General features: G+C 39.8%; 1 protein-coding gene across 1 annotated transcript in view; it reads left to right on the top strand.

The window, feature by feature from the left end:
- SEMA5A (sema domain, seven thrombospondin repeats (type 1 and type 1-like), transmembrane domain (TM) and short cytoplasmic domain, (semaphorin) 5A) overlaps positions 1-22,937 on the top strand; it is a 539,042-nt gene that overhangs the window by 438,310 nt on the left and 77,795 nt on the right. The window contains exons 14-16 of the mRNA XM_011940969.1: positions 2,114-2,295; positions 6,118-6,261; positions 16,683-16,830. Coding sequence (XP_011796359.1) covers positions 2,114-2,295; positions 6,118-6,261; positions 16,683-16,830 — 474 coding nt within the window. The remainder of the gene's footprint in view (positions 1-2,113; positions 2,296-6,117; positions 6,262-16,682; positions 16,831-22,937) is intronic.

The raw sequence follows: 22,937 nt of genomic DNA, 5'->3' as shown, positions 1-22,937 counted from the left end.
TTCTTACATAAATAGCCAGGTATGGGGGGAAATTCCCAATCCCATCCACCTTACTGGATAGAAAATGTTAGAGGGTTGGTTAGAAAGGAGGGATAGTCATAAGTATAGCAATTGGATTTGGCCAACCAGTTATGTCAAAGACAATGAACACTTTTCATGTTTAGATCCTATTGCATTTGGGGCAATGATGAATCAAAAGTAACGTTTACCTATATTTTTACCCACAAAATATGGTGTCGGCATTATTCTGAAATGGCAAAGTATGGGTATAGTGTGTAACCCAAAGAGAATGAACTGTATGGTACATAGAGTTGTTTCCTGTGACTTGTTTCTTGTGAGGATGATGAGTCTTTCTGAAGGAAATAGATGGTTCTGGAAGAGAACTCTGGCAGAGGAGGAGGGGTGCAGCCGGTCACAGAGGGCAAGGTGAAAGCATGCGGTTCACTCATCACCAAAGCTCTTCCTTGGTCAGATTTTCTCAGGGATGCTTAAGTTTCCATATTAATATTAGGAGGTTTGGAGGCTGTGCACGGTGGCTCATGCCTGTAATCTCAGCACTTTGATTGGCCAAGGAGAGCTGATCATTTGAGGTCAGGAGTTCGAGACCAGCCTGGCCAACATGGTGAAACCCTGTCTCTACTAAAAATATAAAAATTAGCTGGTGTGCTGGCGGGTGCCTGTAGCCCTAGCTACTCGGGAGGCTGAGACACGAGGATCGTTTGAACCTGGGAGGTGGAGGTTGCAGTGAGCCAAGATCATACCACTGCACTCCAGCCTGGGTAACAGAGCAAGACTCCATCTCAGAAACAACAACAACCAAAACAGGAGTCTTAGACCGTCTTCCCATTGCCTTTCTGAGGAGAGATCCATTAGCTGGTTTCTGGGCATGTGATGTGAGGCTGTGCTGCATGAGTCTCTCCTCCCAGTGGCACTGCCACCTCCTGGGCAGATATGCTTATCGGATTTGGCAGGAAGCTGTCCCTTCTTCAATGAGCCAGGTACACGCTGGTGCCTCTGCCACCCCAGAGCTGGTCATGCATGTCCCAGCGATGCCATGCCCTCCCCTTGAATGCCTTCAGAGGTGCCACACCAGCAAGCTCAGGGGGCTCCCTGGCCCCTCCCCATGAGGTCCCTGCCCTGGGCTTCTCCTCAGTCCTTGGTGTTGCTCCCCTTGAACCACCAGCTCACCCCACACTGACAGGGAATGCCCATGTACCCTTCCCATTTGGCAGCCTCATTCCTCTGCCCTCACCCTTGCCAGCCCTTGCCAGCCCCTCTACTTGGCTCTTTCTTCACTCTTTAAGACTCAACACAGGCCCCTCGTTGCTCTTCCCAGACCCTGTAAGCCTGTTGGGTGTTCTGTCCTCTGCTCCCATAGCCCCCATTTGTGAATCCATCGTTGGATTCTACATGGGGTAACAATTACGTGTCTAGCTCTTTCTCACTGGCCCATGAGCTCTTAGAAGTTGATCAGAACACAGATTTGACTGGGATATGCTTAACAAAGAGAAGTGCTGCAGCTGCTTAGTAGATGCTCTTTAAATATGTCCTGAATTGAATGCTTTCAGTTTGAGAGCCAAACCAAGTCTTTAATGATAAATGTTACTAAGCTTTCATTTTTTAAAGGCACATAAACATGAAATGGGGTTGTGCAGCTGTGATTTTTCACTCCAGTTCCTCTTAGTTTTGAATTTTCCAAATTAGTGGACAATTTGGCCATAACTTGATTGCCAAGTTACTAGTATCCTTCGCTCCTCCTCCTCTCTTCTCAGCCCTCTTTCTCCCATCATTCTTCTCCTTTTTCTTTTCCTTCCTTTCCTTCTCCTCCCCCTCCTCCTTTTCCTTCTTCTTCTTCATCTTTCTCTTCTTTTTCTTCTTCTCCTTTTCTGCCTCCCCTTTCCCTCTGCCTCCCTCCCTGCTTCTTCCTCACCATCTCCAGCAATGACCTTGTGACTTTACATTGAAATACTCCCTCATGCAATCTTTTTCTAATTGCAACAACAAAACAAATCTAAAAGAGTTTTGATTGTCTTGTGAGGGATTTTTAATTTTTACTGTAGTATGTGTTCAGCTTGAACCTTTTCTGACACCTGCACTTGGTTTTGCTTCCTAGACCAGGAATCTCACCGTGGATGGACACTTTGGCATGTGGTCTCCGTGGACACCTTGCACGCACACGGATGGCAGCGCCGTGGGATCCTGCCTCTGTCGAACCCGCTCCTGCGACAGCCCGGCCCCGCAGTGTGGTGGCTGGCAATGTGAAGGCCCTAGCATGGAGATCGCCAACTGTTCCAGGTGTGCCCCTCAGAACATGCCAGTTGTGCACTGTGTATTAAACTCAGACTCTCGAGGAATTTGGGACATCATAACATAACTCCCTTTTGGAGAGAACTGTGGTGAAACACCATGGACATTCACCACTTAAAAATTACGTGATTTTTGGAAGGAGATTTTAAACTACAAACTGGATTACAGATCTACACTTATTCACATACTCTTCATTAGATTAGGAAAAGTATTTATAATTTCAACAATATGATTGACTTTGTTTAAGGAAAACATCCATGTTATTTAATAATCTTTTCCTGGAATATATCAACTAATAGTCCATTAGGGGTAGGACATAATAACTCTAGGTTAGGAGGCAGAAGAAGCCAAGACCTTGATCAACTTGCTCTACTCTGTAGGATATCAGAGCTCAGAGCACCTCACCTCTCACCCCAGCTAACATTAGGCACTTGGGTAATCAAGAGGGCAGTTTAAATAACATAACCTACTGAATAGCTTTCCTGTTACTTCCGCTTATTGTGGTGGTGTTTGTTTTATTTTTATTTTTTACAACTATATTCTATTTGCTCTCCATCCCTTGCACCTATAACACCATGATCACAGAGAAATTTTAAAGCAAATATCAGGAACACTTCCGAGATCAGTCTTTATGCTCCTTTGTCACTTGTTCATTAATTGGCAGTATTTTTTAAACATATTTTCTGCTTTCCATGAGCCCACTTAGAATGAAAAAAAAGAAAAAAGTCTCTGGGACAATTGTTTATGAAGTCACTAACAGTGGACATCAGATTGGGTGATCAAATTATCGGAGAGCCCAGGTCATGCAGGCACGCATGCCTAAGAGGAAGCGGGCCAGGAAAGTAAAGTGCGGGAGCGAAAGGCGGACTTTGCCCTCTGCTCACATTTTTCTCACCACCAAGGTGAAAGGAACAAATCAGGGCCACAGAGATTAGGGTTTTTTGTTTTTGTTTTTGTTTTGTTTTTTGTATTACAGAGGACATAGACATATCAACATTGTATTATGTACTGTATGCTTTGTATTAAATGAAACGATTTCCACAGATGCCTGGCTGAAACTTACAAAAGCTATCAAAGTGCTGTTGTTTGAAGATGACAACAAGTAGCTAATACTCTTTGCTCATATTGTTTAATGGAAAAATAAGACTATCAAATGAATTGCTATAACTTATTTATTGGTATGTCTTCAGTTCTTGCTCTAGTTGGAAAGTCATTTTCTAAGCAGAGCTGCAGTGCAACTAGTAGTTATTTTAAGATTAAAAATCTAGTAAGTGAACTAGTTCGAATGAGGCTTTAAAAGCATGAGTGGATAGCTTTGTACTAATAATCATGAAAGTGACCCCCCCCCGATGTCTATTTACTTTATGTGACTTGTTTGGTAACTATGTCTGCCTCTAAGCAGCATTTAGAAGTATGGAAACTCAGGTCTGGGTAATAGACATATACATGTAAAGCTGCGTTCACTTCTTTCCTCAGATATTCTTTTCCTATTATATACACTTTTATTTACTTACTACCCTATATACAAACATGTTCCATATATTGTAAATGGAATATGTCATAAAATTCCACATTTGTATCCTGGCCTGGTGGCTCATGCCTGTAATCCCAACACTTTGGGAGGCTGAGGTGGGCAGATCACCCAAAGTCGGGAGTTCAAAACCAGCCTGACCAACATGAAGAAAACCAATCTACTAAAAATACAAAATTAGCTGGGCATGGTGGTGTATGCCTGTATTCCCAGCTACTTGGGAGGCTGAGGCAGGAGAATCACTTGAACCCAGGAGGCGAAGGTTGCAGGGAGCTGAGTTAGTGCCACTGCACTCTAGCCTGGCGACAGAGCAAGACTCTGTCTCAAAAAAAAAAAAAAGTCAATCCACATTTGCTAAAAGATTTAAGAAATGAAGAGTTTCCAAACAAATTTTCTGCATGATCTAACAACTTTTTTCATATATAATGAAACTTTGCAAGTTAAATGTAATTTATTTATACTAAAACTGCTATTTAAATTTTTAAATATAATTCAGTGAATAACATGGATAATTTTTAAGATTGTAGGTAGCAGGGTATAAGATACTAGCTAGGCCGGGCGCGGTGGCTCAAGCCTGTAATCCCAACACTTTGGGAGGCTGAGACGGGCGGATCACGAGGTCAGGAGATCGAGACCATCCTGGCTAACATGGTGAAACCCCGTCTCTACTAAAAAATACAAAAAAAACTAGCCGGGCGAGGTGGCGGGTACCTGTAGTCCCAGCTACTCGGGAGGCTGAGGCAGGAGAATGGCGTAAACCCGGGAGGCGGAGCTTGCAGTGAGCAGAGATCCAGCCACTGCACTCCAGCCTGGGTGACAGAGCAAGACTCCATCTCAAAAAAAAAAAAAAAAAAAAGATACTAGCTGATTACCTTTTTAAGAAATGTGGGAAAATTTGTCTTATTGTGTGATAATTTTGGTTAAATTATTATAGAGCAATTTTATTATAATATCACACATAAAGCTATGACTACATATTTTATTAAATCATTAGGTTTCAATAAAGTAGGAAAACATGAAATATTCTAAGAATTTTCTCAGAATAATTTTTGTTTGAAATTATTTTTAATATGATATTACTCAACATATTATTTATACCAGGACCTTCAGTGGCATAGTTGTTGACCTCCATGTTTTAAAATGAAATGCATAAAGTAAAAATGAGAATTAATGTGAGCTAGTATTTTTTCACAGGAAATGTAAATCTTATGGGTGAAGGTGACAACTATCTAAAGAAATGCATATGTGATTGCAGAAGTGAAAAAAATTCTGCACGAAGTAGACCATATATTTGGAAGTTTGGAATGTGAATTTAATATATATTTTAACACATAAAGTTAAAAAAACCTATATATTTTTTAATAGCAGGAACAAAGTGTTAAGGGGGCACTTAAATTATAACCAGTCTGAATACAGGCATTTTGAGGAAAAAATACAATACTAACACATTTCTAGAGCTGTCAATATAATTTAAAATTTTTTTAAAATTAGTTCATCCTATTTTTATTTCATATTTTTATATATCTACATTACTCTATATGTGTAATAACATAAATACACAGTTAGTTATATGCAATTTGCACTTCTTATTTGCACTCTTTATGTCTCTGTCAGTTTGTTAAAAGATAGCCAAGAATCTGAATTTAAATGTCCTTTTTAAATTTTTAATAAAGTTCCTTTTAAAGCTTTGAATATTATTCTAACAATACAACACTCTTTCATTTGAAAGCTTTGAACATTATTCTAACAATACAACACTCTTTATCAGTTTGAATGCTATCAGGAGAGTTACTGATTTTCACTGATATTAATACATTTTAAAAGAAAGCATTTTAGTCCGTTTTAGATGAGCATTTTGTCCAAAGGTGCACTTTTCATAGATTATAAATGATACAAGTCCAAAAAACTCATAAACTCTAGAGGTGTAGGGATTCATTTCTAAATGCTTGTCAGTGAAATAACCTTATTCTTTATTAGTTTAATATTTTCATAACTCAAGTTTTTTGATAGTTTCTAATATAGTCCATTATTTATAGTGCACTTAAAAGTTTATTCTCAAATTTCCTATCTTGACTAGAAACCAGATGCCTGGGGGCTGCAGAGGCAGGAATTGAGATTCACAGGGTGCAGTCTGTTCAGTTTCGTGTCTGCTGTGCCCTCTCCGCAGCAGCCCCAAGCATGATCCTCCTGGGGAACACAGGCATTTGGCTGTGGGTGCAGACAGGGCTTGGACTCTGAGCCTGCCTGACCTAATGATTGCATTACTTCCCTTCCCTCAGGAACGGAGGCTGGACTCCCTGGACGTCGTGGTCTCCCTGCAGCACTACCTGTGGGATCGGCTTCCAGGTGCGGCAGCGCTCCTGCAGCAACCCCACTCCCAGGCACGGGGGCCGGGTGTGCGTGGGACAGAACCGCGAGGAAAGGTACGTGACCACCCGGCTGCCAGCACCGCCACCCTCACGCTTTACTCTCATTCCGGCCAGGTCGGGTTCCCCGCGGTTTTAGTTTGGGATCTACCTTAGCTTATGTGTGGCGTCCCTTTCCGCTGAGCCAGTCGTCCTCTTCTTTTCCTGGCAACCTTTAATTTTGATCAAAGCCTCGTTGACAGCGTCACTGGGCTGCTCTGGTGCCTACACAGCTGGGTTGGCTCTGGTGAGCAACTGCTAAGGGATTAGAGTACCCAGGGACCTCTGTGCTGTGTTAGGCTCCTGGAGACTCTGGAAGTACGTCTGCAGGAGACTTACTCTGGTGAGAATTTAACCAGACCGGTCTCAAAGCTTCAGTTCCAAGGAGGACCCAAGAAGGTCCCGGATGCAGACATTATTGGGCAGGCGCGCCGCACCGGTAAGGTTTTCATCGTACTCAGTTAATCCTCTGGAAGGCATGGAAGGGCATATTCAGAAGTACCCTCAATGAAGCTGCAGCACAACCCAAATTCGGGATTCTTTTCCACGTGTATTTTGAGCTTTCAGCACATCATAGCGACATTTTGATTTAGTCTTGGATTTAACAGTTTGTTTCCTGGCGCAGAATTAGACGCTTGGTTTCAGGCTCAACTTCTGCAATCGTAATCATTGAATCTGTTTTGTAAGATCAATGAATCTGTCTTAATATGCATTAAATATACTATTAATGTTTATTCTAATTTGTCACTATTGGGAAAGATTTCAAGTAGGTAAATTTCATAGTGCTTTCAGAATTCTTATTCAGCTATACTAATATAAATTTATTGAATGACTTTCAATGCATTTTAATTAAAATATACTAGGTTTATATTTGATGACATGAGCTCAGTGGAGCCTCGAATAAAAATATTGTATATAGTTATTTGCTATGCATTTACTATTTATATGAACAGAACCAACAGACTTACTGTTTAGATAGCTCTCTAGTAGGTGTTTATTACAACCTAAAATCAACTAAGGAGAATCATTCCTTTCTTTCTTCAAGTGAGTTCCTCACTTGCCAATTAAGATTTCACTCCTTTTGACTAATAGGAAATGAAGATGATTTTTACCAAGCAGGGTTTGTCATTTTTGAAACAGTCCCTGAGACAGTCTTGTGCAAGCCTGTCATTTTCTAACACCAGTTGATAAGTGGGAAAGCCTATTATGGAAGAATTGTCTCCCTGTTATTTCCAAGCCTTGTACAATTTTAAATTGGTTGGAAGTTTCTAAATGCTATAAATTGTCATCTAGGACAGGCTGAACATCCCTAATCTGAAAATCTGAAACCCAATATGCTTCAAAATCCAAAACTTTTCCAGTACTGACATGATGTCACAAGTGGCAATTTCCACACTGGTTTTTTGAGTTTTGCAGTCAAAATGCTGTCAAAACTTTGTTTTCTGCAAGAAATTATTTAAAATATATAAAACTACATCCAGCCTTTGTGTATATGGTATATTTGATGCATGAATAAATTTTGTATTTAGACTTGGGTCTTATCCCCAAGATATCTCATTATATAGACACCAATATTCCAAAATCTGAAACAATGTGAAATCCAAAACACTAATGGTCCTGAACATTTCAGCTGAGGGATGCTCAACCTGTACAGCCCATCGAGGCAAAGTCACTTCCATCTGTGCAAAGTCTTCCCTAGAGTCAAGGCACTACCACAAACTTAGCATGTGTTATCACCATTCCCAGGCTGATCACTCAGGAAAGAAGAGGCTGATTCACACTGTGGCGGACAGATGTGTATGTTTGCATCCACATAGGATTTTTTATACAGCAGTGTCTTCAGGAAAAGATGAGGAATAAAGATGGCAAGTGTGTTTGAGGGACTTACATGTAAAATATTCCTTTTGTACAGAATAAATGTTTACTGGTAGATTAGCATTTGCTCAATGGGGGAAAACGTGAATTTAAATAAGAGATGGATACTAAGAACAGGGACTATGTAAAATTTTTATAAAATGTAAGCTTTTCTATTGAATAGTCTTTCTAGGGGGCTACTGGGAGCTTAATGAAAACCAGAAAATCCAAGTACCTAAAGTTTCCTCCGTGGTCTTCATAAGCAATAGGTTCTTAGGTGTCTCTGCCATGTTATATGAAAGGTCTCTTCACCTAAGAAATATAAAAGCATTCTGATCCAACAATGGGGATATTTGAGGACTAAACTCAAGATTGAAGGAGACTATGATCTCCATGAGAGCATACAAAAGACTAAGAACTAGGCATAAGAAATAATAAATTTATATCATATTTATTTAAACACCATCAACCCTCAAGAAATCCTGGGTAGCCACAAGATAATGAATTGATCTTTCCAAAAGATTCCCTAAGTGAATGGTAGGTTTATAGTTAGTGATTTTTCATCTGGGACATCTCCAATATTTGGAATTATTCAATGGGAGCTTTGTTGCAACAAAAATCTCAGAAGTATTTACATTATTTTTTTCTGAAAAATAATGCTAGCTTAATTTTACATGTACTTTAGAACGTATAGTCACTTCTGACATTTCCTTGAAAAGATTTTCTGGAGTATCAAGAGCTGAGTAGAAGCACCAACTCCCAGAGAGGCTACTAACAAAAGGAAAAAATGGATCTCTGTAAATATTATCAAGATGCAAGTGTTATTATCTGTGCTAGTTTCCTCCTGCTGTGTAATAGCAGTTCCATAAACTTTGTGGCTCAAAACAACACACATTTCTTTTTGAAATCTCATAGTCCCATTGGGTCGGGAATTCCTATATGGCTAGGTAGATACTATGCTTGGGGCCTCAGCAGGCTTCAATCAAAACATGGGCCAGAGCTGTGGTCTCATCTGAGGCTCCACTGGAGAAAGATTCACTTCCAAGATCATGTGGTTGTTGTTTGTATTCAGCTCTTTGTGGGCTGTCAAACTGCAGACCTCAATTCCTTACATAGTTGTTATCCAGAGATCACTCTCAGTTTCTTGCCAAGTGATCCTTCCTGGTGTTGTCACTTGCTTTTTAAAATCCAGTAAGAAAGACAGTCTCCTTGCAAGACGGGCATTACAAACTTATGTAATATAATCACAAAAGTGACATCTCACCCCTTTGCCATATTCTGTTGGTCAGAAATAAGACACAGGCCTCCACAACCTAGAGGAGGTGATGACACAGGGTATGAATATCAGGAGGCAGAGCTCACTAGGGTCACCATAACGTCTATCTTCCAGAGTTGATTCATTTCTGTTCAAAAAGGCAGTAGGTGGTGTGGGGTGATGGAAATTATGAAGGAATCACTGTTCCATGTAAATTATGAAATCTAGCTGAGCAAGTGTTGAGAGTTGCTTAATTAAGTTTAAGGAATGGGCATAATGTTTTATGGTTCTTAGCTCTGCCTTCTGGGCTGTTAGTTATACTTCCTGAATCAGGCTTTCTTTTTCATGAAGAGAGCATGTGCTTGTAGCTAGGTAGTTTTGTCAGCTTCCTTCCTGTCAGTAGAATGTGTAGGGTTTCCAGCAGCCTTTCATGGGTATTTTCTCTGTCCCTTTCCATCCAAGCTGCTGGTATCTTTGTATAAGTAAGTTTCTGAAAAACGTTATGAGTCTTCAATGGATTTCCACAAGGTTTACTCCACTAAACAAAAGCTACATTCACAGACCTTTTTGAGTTAGCCCTTCTCTATCTTGGGGTGCTGCTGAGATGGCTGAGAGACAACACCCTCCAGCTCACTAGAGGTGATCTGATGCAGTTGAGAGGATCTGTGAGGCACACACTTGCTCTAGAAAGGACTCTTTGTGTAACTAAATACTACTCCAATTCTTTCATCTTTCTGAGGTTGCAATGAAAGGTTTTATAGTCACTACCTCAGCTTTTACTATTCCAACCTTCCCTAACAGTACTTGAAAGGACTGTGAAAGCTATTTTGTATTTTTTGCATCATTTTCCATTAAAAGTGAATGATTTCCAAAATCATCCAGTCCCTGTTCTTTTAGTTTAATAATCCATTCCTCAGTCTTTCTTTCTTCACCTACATTTTACTGTAAGCAGCATGAAGAGACCAAGCAGTACCTTCAACACTTTGCTTGGAAATATCCTTAGTTAAGTAATTCAACTTAGGTGTTTTGCCTTTCATACTACCATAGGTAACAATTTTGGCAGCTTTTACCCATTGTGTAATGCGATTCTCCCTTTTTCCAGTTCCTGATAATATATTCCTGTTTACTTTTTAAGTTTTTATTGTGGTTTTATACACACACACACACACACACAAACGAAAAACATAAATTTGCCACTTAATCATTTATAAGTGTGTAATTCAGTGACATTATTTACACTCACATTATTGCATAACCATAACTACTATTTCCAAAACTTTTTATCACCCCAAACATAAACTCTGTAATTGTTAAGCAATAATAACAATTCCTTATTCCACCCTCCTGCCAACACCTGGTAACCTCTAATTTATGTTCTGTCTCTACTAATTTGCCTGTTATAGATATGTCACATAAGTGGAATCCTATAGTATTTGCCATTTTATGTCTGGCTTGTTTCACTTAGCATAATGTTCAAGGTTCCTTCATGTTGTAGCATGTGTCAGAACTTTATTCCTTTTGTAAGGTTAAATAAGATTCAGTTGTATGGCTATACCACATTTTGTTTATCCATTTTTTTTTCATCAGTGGACACAGTTTATTTTCGTCTTTTGACTATTGTCAATGCTGTACTGAATATTGGCATATGAGTATCTTTTTAAGTCCCTGTTTTAATTCTTTTGTGAATACTGTATATCTAGGAGTGAAATTGCTGCAGTGTATGTTAATTCTATGTTTATCTTTTTGAGGAAACACCACGCTGCTTTCTAAGGAGACTTCACCAATGTTCATTCCCACCAGCAATGTATGAGAGTTCCAATTTCTTCGCATTCTTGTTACTTTTTTTTCTTTAATTTTAGCCATCCTAGTAGGTATGAACTGGTATCTCACTGTGGTTTTGATTTGAATTTCCTTAGTGACTAATAATGTTGAGCATCTTCTCATGTGCTTAGTGGACATTAGTGTATGTTATTTATAGAAATGTCTATTCAAATAATTTGCCTGTTTTTCTAATTGTGCTTTTGTCTTTTTCAATAACTAATTTATTTTTGACAAAATTTGTAAATATTTATCACGTACAAAATGTTGTTTAAAATGTGAATACATTGTGGATGGCTAAATGGAACCAATTGGCATATGCATCATGTCACATATTTTTCTTTTTTTTTTTTTTTTTTTTTTTTGAGACGGAGTCTTGCTCTGTAGCCCAGGCTGGAGTGCAGTGGCTGGATCTCAGCTCACTGCAAGCTCTGCCTCCCGGGTTTACGCCATTCTCCTGCCTCAGACTCCCGAGTAGCTGGGACTACAGGCGCCCACCACCTCGCCCGGCTAGTTTTTTGTATTTTTTAGTAGAGACGGGGTTTCACCGTGTTAGCCAGGATGGTCTTGATCTCCTGACCTCGTGGTCTGCCCGTCTCGGCCTCCCAAAGTGCTGGGATTACAGGCTTGAGCCACCGCGCCCGGCCACATATTTTTCTTTATTGTGTGTGTGGTGGAAAGATTGTCTTTTTAGATGTTCAGTTTTAGTTCTTTATCCCATTTTCCTCTAAACCCTTACTGGCCGTGTCTTTTGAGTTCAGATTTCTACTAATGGATGATTCAAGGTGATTTAAATTTTCTTTAATGTGCTCCTCAAAATTATTCTGCTTCCTGCCATTCCCTGGTCTCAAAGCCAGTTTCACATTTTAACCTCTTACAGTAGCACCACACTCCCACGTACCACGGTCTGTTTTAATAGTTGTATAATAACATTACCACAGACTTAGGCATTTGAAGCACCAGGTGTTTATTTGCTCATGGTGTCTGTGAGTTTCGTAGCCTGGGCACAACTTCAGGTTCTCACAAGGCTGTGATCAACATAGAGGCCCTGACTGTGATGTCATCGGGGCTCAGCTAGAGAAAGACCTGCCCCCAAGATCATGTTGTTGTTGGCAGCCTTCAGTTCCTTGTGGGATGTCAGACTGAGGGCCTCAGTTTCTTGATGGCTGTTAGCTGGAGGCTGCCCTCAAATCCTTGACAACTGGGTCCTTCTCACCTTTTTGCTTGCTTCCTCAAAGCCAATAAGGGAGAAAGCTTTCTTGCAATAAGGGCATTACAATCTATGTAACATAATGGCAGAAGTGACATTCCAAAATCTTTCACATATTCTGTTGGTTAGAAGCCAGTGACAGGTCACATTCACAGTCAATAGGAGGAGATTACACAAGGTGTGAATTCTAGGAGCTGGGGATCACAGGGACCATGATAGAGCCTGTCCAATGTGTTCTCAAAGTTAAGAGTCCCAGGGCTCAGTGGTTTTTATTATGTGATTATTTGTCTTCATCAGTATGTTTGCTGAATCCTGTGGTAAGGCAAACTGATGTTCTTCACAAGTTATTTTTCTTCCTAAATGGCTTGAATTAAATATTATGGTAGACTTAATGTACATGCAGTTTCTCTGTTGACATAAAAATTTAATTATAGCAGTATGGCCCAGTAGAGGGCTGATCATTTAGAGTGAAGCAAGGAGAACATAGTTCAGAAGAGGCCCTGATTGGTTCAGGTTAACAGTGATTGCAGTGAGCAACTAGCATGGATCTAACCAAAATGGAACATAATTTATGCAATTTATAATTTATAACAGACAGAACAATTTATTGCATGATATAGTGCTAAGAATCTAGTCCATATGGAGTTATAAAAGGTCATTATTTTCATAAGAGACTAGATTTGTGATAAAAAAAAGTGGATAATTTATAGAGAAACAGTGCTGGGTCATTAATTGATTTTTAAATACAAAATGAGAATAAGCAGTCATGGGCAAAATTAAAATCTTAATTATTAATGCATCATGAGATGCATCTGTGACTTGCAATGCTTTAATATAGAGACATTCAAGAGCCATTTGAAAAACATTGTAGCTCATTATTTGCTAAAAGTCAGCAGCGTGTTGGGGACTAGAGAAAGGAGACCAACTGCTGGCCCAATGTGTAGATATTTTATCCACACTTAATTTTAAAAACACTTAACCAGCAGAGATGCCAGGGTAACTGACTTCCAACCTCATTGTTTTTTGCATAGCTTCATAAGAGGGGCTTCTCTCAGGAGCATGAGTAAGTTGGGGTGGGGGCAGGGAGAGGGTCAGAGGAAATGCTTTCTCACAATTGTGGAGGATCCATACTTACAGGCTTCCAAGGACTCTGCCTCTGAGCAGTCTCTTCCAGGGTGAATTCCTAAGTGAAAACCCAGACACAAAGAGACAGAGCTAGCCTAACAATTTCTATTTCCCTCTGACCTCTCTCACTGGGGAGGCTGCGATTTCAGAGGGTGACGCCCCAGCAGATCCTGGTGTGGCTTGTTTCATGGACTACTACAGCAGAAAGAGAAAAAAAAACAAGGCAGGTTATTGACAACCTTAAAATGCAGCTCAGTAGACAATTTATTAACGCTGGCTGAATGTTCCATGCACAGGTTACCCTGCAGTAGATTTTTACAATAATAACATGCTGAGCATTTTCAGGGGTGGCCTGCTGTCAGCAAATAAGAGAAAGGATTTGTGCACTATGGTTTATTTTGCTTTGGGGAAACGGTAGCTCAGTTGCTGTGCTTTTTATTAAAAGTTAAGGGCCTGATAAACTTTTTAGTAAGGTTTCCCTCTGCCTTCCATACCCATTTTTTTGTTGTTGTTTTTTAGGAGGGGAGTTGTTGAAAGCTGAAATTAGGATCAAGTTTTCTAAGAAGTCCATGCCTTTTAAATGCTGGTGACTCAGCTTAGAAATGGAGATGGCCTACTTCTCCTTCTACCCGCAGTGATCTACACATAGATATTTTAACTAAATGCTGAGAGTTCTGATATTCTGAGTTTTCTTGACTTCCTCAAAATATGTTCTCTAAACAAATGTCAAGTTTTCTCCTGGAATACTCCATGAACCAACACACATATTAATATTTACTTATTGGAAGTCGACACATTTGCACGTACTTCCTAAGATCAAATTATTTTCATCTGTTGTATTCTCACATTTGTCTTGTCTCCCCTATCTGGAGGCCATGATCTCTTAATTGGAAGGTCCTTTCCCTTCCTCTACTACATGTAGGAATGTCCAGTGGCCCTGAGCTCTGAGAATCGGACCCTGGGAGACTATAGTTACCATCTAAAGAGGAAAACCTTACATTTCTGTGTTATCTTAAATGTGGAAAAGATAAGGAAGAGTGATAACTGTTCAGTTCCATTGGCTATGCTCAAATATGTAAGTTTAGACAAACTAAACTGCTTGCCCAATTGATTCTTGACTCTCTGGAGGTTCCTTCACCCACTGCATATCAACTATCTCTCCCTGGAAGTAAGAGTGTCTTCTGCCTTCCACTTTCAATTAAGAGGCTGACTTTGGACTCCACTGTTTTGTTTTGTTTTCTATAGTCACACAGTTGCCATATTGTTCTTTAACTATACCACGCTCCATCTCTATCACTTCTTCCCCTTCTTTCCAACACCACTGTAGTTTTTTTTCTAGGTTGGAGTATCTCTCATTTGAATTGTTGCAATCCAGTGTCCCCTAGTTGCTGTTTGTTCTATGGGCTCTTCCTGCTGCTAAACTGCCCTGTCTGGGGAGATGCAGACCCCATACTGAAATATGAGGAGCTCCTTGAATCTCAGGGACTCCAGAGCATAGTCAAGATGAAGCACCAACTCCTGGAGATGAGTCAGCCATCTAACTCTCATGGAGTTATTTTGTCTCTGGAGCTCTGTGGAACTTTCCTGATTTCTCATAAAGTTCCAGTTTTCCACTGTATTTGGTAAAGACAGATCATCCCACTCCCTGTTGCCTTTTTCTGTTTTGTTCTTCTCAATGACCTTTCATGCGTAGAATTCCATTTCTACCTTCCATTATTTTTCAAAACGCTGGCAGGGGTTCAGTGTGCCCCATCCTGTCGGCACCCCTCAGCTTGACCTGGCTTTCTGCTTTTCACACTGTCCCTGTTCCTGAAGCCCTCACATTCCCCATGAAATTTTTCTGGTTTGACAGGAAAACAGTTCCATCTTACCAGCATTTACTGTCGGGAAGCTACACTCTCCAAATTTATTTTCCTGGTGGCTGGCTACCATTTGCCCTTATTTTCAGTTCTGTAAAAGCATTTACTTCTGCATAAATAATTACAGTAATGCCACTGTGTATTAAATAGTTTTGCACATCCTGAGCCGTGTTCATGCCCCTGTGTTTCTCTTCAACTGTGAATGCCTGTGATGAGGAAGCCCCCTGCAATTCCTCTTGCATAGGCCCTGCAGGATTAAGTCTTTATTAATATTGATGACAATAAAGGTATCTGACTTATGCCAGAAGATGGGAACCTTTGCCTCTTGTTTCTTAAGGCAGATGGCCTGGCAAGAGAGGAGGACTTGAGAAAAAGTTGTGCATTCTAGTATTCTCTAGAAGGTAAATTTGGGAATTTGGGCTTCGTAGATGGACTATTAATTGCCGAGTGTGTCTCACTGCATTTGCTGCTGTTCAGAGTAACCTCTTCCTTTCTATGATCTGTAATCTGTAGAATGCCAGGCTGTTTCCTTTTCGTTTTTTGTTTGTTTGTTTTCCTCACTTCACTTCATTTCACTTGGAGTGTTAAAAATTGAAGAGAAATATGACTCATGATAAGGATAAAGGAGGCTTTGTAGAAATATGTAGAAGTATAGAAGTGTATTCAAACACTGAAAAATTGAACTAGTGTTTGTAAAACTGGATAATAATTCAATTCTTTTTGAATAATGAGTGAGTGATCTTTTAAATTGTTTGGCATTATTCTGAGAGCCTACAAATAAATTTAAAAGTAGAATAGCCTAAGCAATATATAGCATGGGCCTTCATGCTAATCCCATGCTTTAACTTTTCTTTAACTTATCCTAATATAACTATGGGCTGATTTGACTCAAGAATGAGAAAGGGATTCCAAGTAAAGTTATGCTGACTTTGTATTTGTAATCTGCTTTATCTTTCAATGTTTATATTCAGAAGATAAATGCCCTACCTAGATATTTTCTGTATACTCTTATTTTTGGGTGTCTGTTTGAAGGGTTTTGTTTGTTTTTCCTTTAATTGGCTGCACAGGAAGATCCATCCTGCATTGTGAGTTTAGCATTTTCTTCACTGTCTGCCGCGCATCCCATTGTCTGTGCACACACAGCATGGCCAGCACCACATCTGCCTTCTGTATGGTGCAACTGCTCAAAATACAAAAAGCTCCTCCACGCAGAGCATGCCCATGGGTTCAACATCTGCTGCAGGGATGGAGATGGACACGTCAGTGGTTTCAAGTGGCACTAATTAGTTTCCTTTTCCTTTCGGTTTCCTCATTACAGGTACTGCAATGAACATTTGCTGTGTCCCCCACACATGTTCTGGACAGGCTGGGGTCCTTGGGAACGGTGCACAGCCCAGTGCGGGGGTGGCATCCAAGCTCGCCGCAGGACCTGTGAGAATGGGCCTGACTGTGCAGGCTGCAATGTGGTGAGTAGCTTCCTTCTCATACCCAGCTCACAATCCAGAACCAGGAATTCAGACTCACTACACACAAAATGCTCTGCACACACTAGAGGTTCTGCAAACACTAGGGACTCTGCACATACTTGGTACACGGCAAACACTAAGTGGTCTCACACACCAGGTGCTCTGCACACACTAGGGGCTCTGCACATACTTGGTACAGGGCAAACACTAAGTGGCCTCACACACCAGGTGCTCTGTACATGTCAGAAGCTCTGCACACACTGTATGCTCTCCAGATACTAAATGCTCTATAAATGTGACATGTCCAGATGCTCGATGCTCCCCATACAATAGATGCTTTGAAGCTATTAGGTCACACACTGGATCTTCTGCAAACATTAGGTTCTTGGCAGACACTAGATGTTCTGCAAACACTAAGTACTCTGTAAACACAACATGGTCAAGCACTAGATTACAAAATCATGCAAGTTTATATCTGGTGAAAATACTGGAAATTCAGAGTAGCTTGGAGGCTTCGTGAATTAAATATTCACACATGGGATAAATGGTCCCAGGAGTTTTTCTGTTCTGATTTCTGAGTGACAAGCCTTCAGCCTGCTTATATATGGCCACTCTGTTTGGTTTGGGACATGGAATATTATTCCATGCCAGGCCTACACCAAGGTATAGCACATTGTGGGATGAACCAGACACACCCTGAGGACTGAAAAACTATATGGAGCCGTTGTTAGAGCAAGTTGGTGCCAATGCAGAGAGAATAAAAAATCCTGCCTTTGCAGTTTATATTTCTTTTAACACTTTACACTGTCAAATCAAATTCCACTTGGGCAGGCTCTTTCCAAAGGCTTCCTTTTGCTCTTCCTGATTCTTCTGTAAGAGTAAGAGCATTTCCGCTCACTCGCCTGCCCCTGGTGCTGGTTCCGCAGAGTGGACACAGTGGCAAACGTTTTGATGGAGAAGCTCAGCACGAGAAGGTCTAGCTAAATTCCTTCCTCACTGATCTTTCCAGTTGGCCTTTGCAGCCTCTTTATCCTTTGATTTGTGAGGCTGAGCAATGTTTATGTGCTGCTGTAAAGCCTGCTTTTGTGACATGCAGAAACCACATAGCCGAGATATCCTTGGGAAATTCAGAGACAGGAAGAGGGTTATGAGGTGCTTTGTCAGATATTACACCAGACCCAAGGAGATTTCTGTTATTGGAAATTACAATTAGATTTCTTCCCCTTCACACTGGAAAAGATATTGTTATAGCTCTTATGTAATCTAGTACTTATTATAAAGACAGTTCTTTCCAGATCAGCCTGAACTAACTGTAGACCATGAAAAATCTTCATGAAGATATATGTTTATTGATATTTCAGATGCTGACATTTAAAACTATTTATTTTAAATAATTTTAAAATGGCAAATTTATGAACACTCACATGTTCTAGGAAAACCATTCAAATGGGGTAACTTTCTGTTTTGCTGAAGAATGTCATGTTTTGTTCCTGGTGGCATGATGTGTGCCCACCAAGGTCTGCATTGCCATGTCAAGGTTTGTCTCATTTGCTGGGAAACCACAGGAATGGATGATCTGGGTTGATCTCACGCCTTAGTTTCTAAATATATTGCAGTGTGAAAAATTCAGAAAACAGTCCACGTCATTAATTTTCTCATTGTTAATTGACTTTTATAGTTACCTTCAAATATAGCTTAATGAATGAAAAAAATTATATTAAGCAAGAATGTAGCATTTTTATGTAGTTACTGTAATAGGTGTGTATGTGTGACATACATCTGATTATAAATGTAAACATTGAAGGTCTTTCTAAAATATCAATGTATTTATTGCTTTATTACAGAATTACAGTTTATGAAACAAGTGTAACCGCTGCTTTCAAATCCAGAAAAATACATATGTCTCCAAAGAGACTCTTGTCACTTTTTCGCAATTTTAAGGGTTTGTTTTTCTTTTTGTTTTTACCACCAAACTTAGCCTTTGGGTAGTCTACTTCTAGGAAGGTGTTATTGCGGCAGTGAGGAGCAATCTACTTCTCAGTGGTAGAAGTCTATTTATTTTTCTTCTGACATGGCTTCTCCCATGCTTTTCGGTTTCTGTCTGTCCTAAGGTAGGAATGCCAGCTCACACCAACTGAGGAGTGCAAGCAGTAGAAAGGGAGGGCTCGGTTTCTTTGGATTGTTTGCAAGATCTATACTATCAGTTGAATTCCTAAGAAGTTGATTTAAAAATGGTAGTTACCTAGCTAAAGCAACATTTTTGGTCTTCATATTCTAGCTGCAGTTCATAAATCTTTGGCCACAAAGGGTTTGGCTTTTGTTGAGTTCTAATATCAAGATAGTAGCTCTAAGTATAAAAAAAGTATTGATGTTTGAGTCATGAAGTGACCATCTGCTTGCCAGTGTGTGACTGGATAAGAAGAGGTGACATTTCTGAGTCTCAGCGTCATTCCTTGTAGAAGGCGGTGATGGTTTTTCTTACCCAGAGCTCCTGTATCAAGGAGGGCGCCATCTGTAAGGTCTGTCAGGTCTCACGCTGGAGTGCTCCTTCCTAGTCTCATTTCTTTAATTGTTTTCCACGGGCTTCAGCTGCTTCTCTCTGAACTCCATCTTACTAAAAATGGGAGTTGGCTAGTGAAATGTCATTTACACAATACAGAACATGTTTGTGGAAAGTATAACAACCTGAATTTCTTGATTATTATGACAGCTTATAGAAAAAGAAAGAATTGATTATTTCAAGTTCAGGTATGCATCGGTTAGAAAAGACTCAAGAATCTTTGCTTCTGCCAACACTTTAAAGCTGAAATTTCATGAAAGGATTTTCCCAGCTTCACTTGTGAAATTTCTATGTCCTTGTCTTAGACTAAGTCACCAAGCCTTTATCTGAATCTCAACAAAGAGGCAGTGAAGGACCCTTGCCAAGAGCTATTAGTTCTCTCCACGAATCCCTACTTGTAAATTGCTCAATGTCGAAAGCTTGGGAAACTCCGGAGCCTTGGGTTAGTTTGGGGAGCTGATTGACAGACACAGAGGAAGGACCTGGATCTTGTGTTGTCACTTAACTCTGTGAACTTGAGATACACTCACTGCCCTCTGGGCTTCTGTCTTGCTCTGCAAAATGCAGGGCCAGACCCTGAAATTGATGATTCTGTGACCCTGGCATTCCTTCTCTGGACCCTGACTCTGGCATTCCTTCTTTGGACCCTGGGGCACGTGTGTCCAACTGATTGAGGGACCACTTCTAGCAAATGTCCCTCCCTGGTGGCTGATAGCTCCGATGAGCTCAGAATGAGACACTTAAAAAACAGATGTTTACTCCCCACTTCCAAGTAGGCTAAACTACCACAGCAGCGTCTGGGGTCCTCTGGTCCTTGCTGCTGCTCTCCAGGTCTGTGTCTCAGCCCCTCATGCCTGTGACTTTACCGAGCAGGTGGAAGGAGCAGGATGGTGGGTCAGAGGGGCTCTGCCTCTGAGTCATTGTGAGATTTGACCTGCTGTTCTACTTCTCCACATGGTTGTTTTCAAATGAAATATGAACCATGAGCTCTTGAATGACAAAGCTGTTTAGAAGATTACGTATAGTACCTAATATTTCTATATATCCTAGCCCAGTGCCAAGTCTAACACAGACATTTATAAAATAGAAATGATTATCACCATCATATGTGTGTTTCCTTTTTACCCTGTTTTGACAATAGTAACTGTAACAATTCTTGTTGGATGAAGCTTTGCAAATCCCGACTTACTAGGTGATGTCAAATTAAATATTGAAATTAAGTTATAACTACACATGCTGGAGTTAATATTTAATGATAGCCTGAAATCCTGTATTACATCATAAAATAACTTTTGTTGAGTGCCTACTACATGCCATGCACTATACTAAGAGTAATTACAATTTATTATGTTTATTCTCTCTGTATCCCTGCAAGGCAGTTTTCATTATTACCTCTGCTTAGAGATGGAAAAAATCAGCCTGAGAAAGAGTAATGAACTTGCCCAGTAGCAAGTTGCCAGTGGGGGACTGGACCAGCATTTGAGAACTGGTCCTCTGGGCACAAATAGAATTTAATGGCACAACTCCATTTGCATAATTTATTTGCCCAATGTTAAGTGATAAATGATAAGCCTTACTTTTCTTTACTCCTATTTAGGTTGAAGTGTAGCTTAAAAGAAAGAGGAGCTTTTTGTCTTTCTATAGCTCTTCTCTTGATTTACATTCTTGATTTTTATCATATTGTGATCATTTTAGCCAACCATAAGAGTACTATTAGGAGATCATCCTGAGCATAGGAATTAATCGAAGATAAACTCATAACACAAATCTTCACTCTACATTTTGGCTGAAAATTACAACACATGAAAGGAAGAAAGATATAAGATATTATGTTGTATACATAGAATTAGTTCTTAAATTAATGCAACTCAAAATTTCCTCAAACGTTTAGCAGATTTAAATTACTTTTTTGCTGTATCAGAGCTAAAGACAGCATCAGATACAGCAAAAATAATTTACAAAGAACAACAGACTTAGTATTGCCAGCACTGTGTTTCTTACTGAAATATCATGTAAAGTATGAAACAATTGACCAAAAGCTATGATTGAAGGGAGCAACAGGAAGCATAGGGTAGATATTTATTTCCTAGATACAAAGGAACCAGACCACGGAAAGCCTGGAAAGGTCAAGAAGAAAGACATTATAATCAATACATGCTGTCCAAAGGGATTCTGTGAGGGTCAATCAGAGTTGCTATAACACACTAACATTTGTTTGTGTCAAATAATGGCACAATGGATAATCTTCAGAGCAAATGAAACCTGACCATTGGAAGTTTAAAGAGGTTGTGACATATGAAAATAATGACAGACATTACAAAATACCACATTTTTGTGTAGCACATTGGGGTCTGCAAAATGCTTTGGGGAAGGTCGTCACGTGTTTTCCTGATTTTCCAAATGAGAAAGTCAAGACCTATAGAAAACCAGTTAGGTGCCCAAAAACCCTGCAGCTGGAGACAGCAAGACCCCGGGTCCAGGTCTTTCCACTCAGAGGTCCTGAGACAATCCAGGATGCTGTATCTCCCTCAGGAAGTACAGGAACAAGAACAGTGAAATTAATGGGAAAGATCTAATATCTCATACCCATGAAACAAGACCATTCAAAAGCCCCAAACAGGCATATTTTGTATTTGTTTTAGCTCCAGTCGTGTTTCTCAGCAGTCTCAGCTGTATTTGCCTCTGGCCAGTAATGTGTGTGTAAGCCCAACTTTAAACAGCCTCACTAATATGACAAAAACTATTTGAGGCTCACATGTTACACACTTTTTAAAAAGTATGAGCTGCATGTAGCCTCATCTGCCTATTATTACTGCTTTTATTCAGAATTAGGGTTCTGAATCCATGTTCAGGATTTTTCTACAAACCATATGCTTGTTGTAAATATTTTCGTATAAATTTTAATTATTATACTGTTCTTAACTGGTGATATTTAAAGCAAACTGTAGATGATTTTTGTAGTTTCATTTCAAGAAATGTTTTAATTTTAACTTCTGACAATGCTAGTGTTTTCATAAGTATAAATAATTTAATGGTATAAAAACTATATTTTTCAGGATATATTTTGTAAAACATTTTCTGAGCATCTTTGTAGTATATCTTACTAGACTCTGATAGAATTTTGATTTCTGGGACAATTTTATCTGTAAGTTTCCTATTTGACTGGTATCAGGTGAGCAGCATCTTAATGCTCCATGGACAATGTTTTCCTGTGGGTTTTAGAAATACTCATTTCCTGTCTTCCTAGACTGTAAAAAATTATCTCTACTTCCCCATTTAATTTATAGTACTAAAATATTTTCAAGAGCGTAACAACCTGCTTGCAGGGGTATGTGCTTTTACTCAAGTGAGACAGCTGGCACTTCCTTTTGTCCAAAAATATACAGGAAACGTAGCCTGAGAGAGATGACTGACCTTTGTACAATTGAACAAGCTGTTTTAAAATTGGCTGCTTGTTCGTTTGTAATTGTTAGTTTCCTTTGTATTCATAGTTGGTGCTTCCTCATTTTTGAACAGTGGCTTCCTAGAGATTCATAGTCCTGCCTTA

This window comes from Colobus angolensis, unplaced genomic scaffold (genome assembly GCF_000951035.1).
Source record: "Colobus angolensis palliatus isolate OR3802 unplaced genomic scaffold, Cang.pa_1.0 Scaffold196, whole genome shotgun sequence".
NCBI lineage: Eukaryota > Metazoa > Chordata > Mammalia > Primates > Cercopithecidae > Colobus > Colobus angolensis.
The sequence above is the reverse complement of the archived record's forward strand: the minus strand, read 5'-3'. Positions and strand labels throughout refer to the sequence as shown.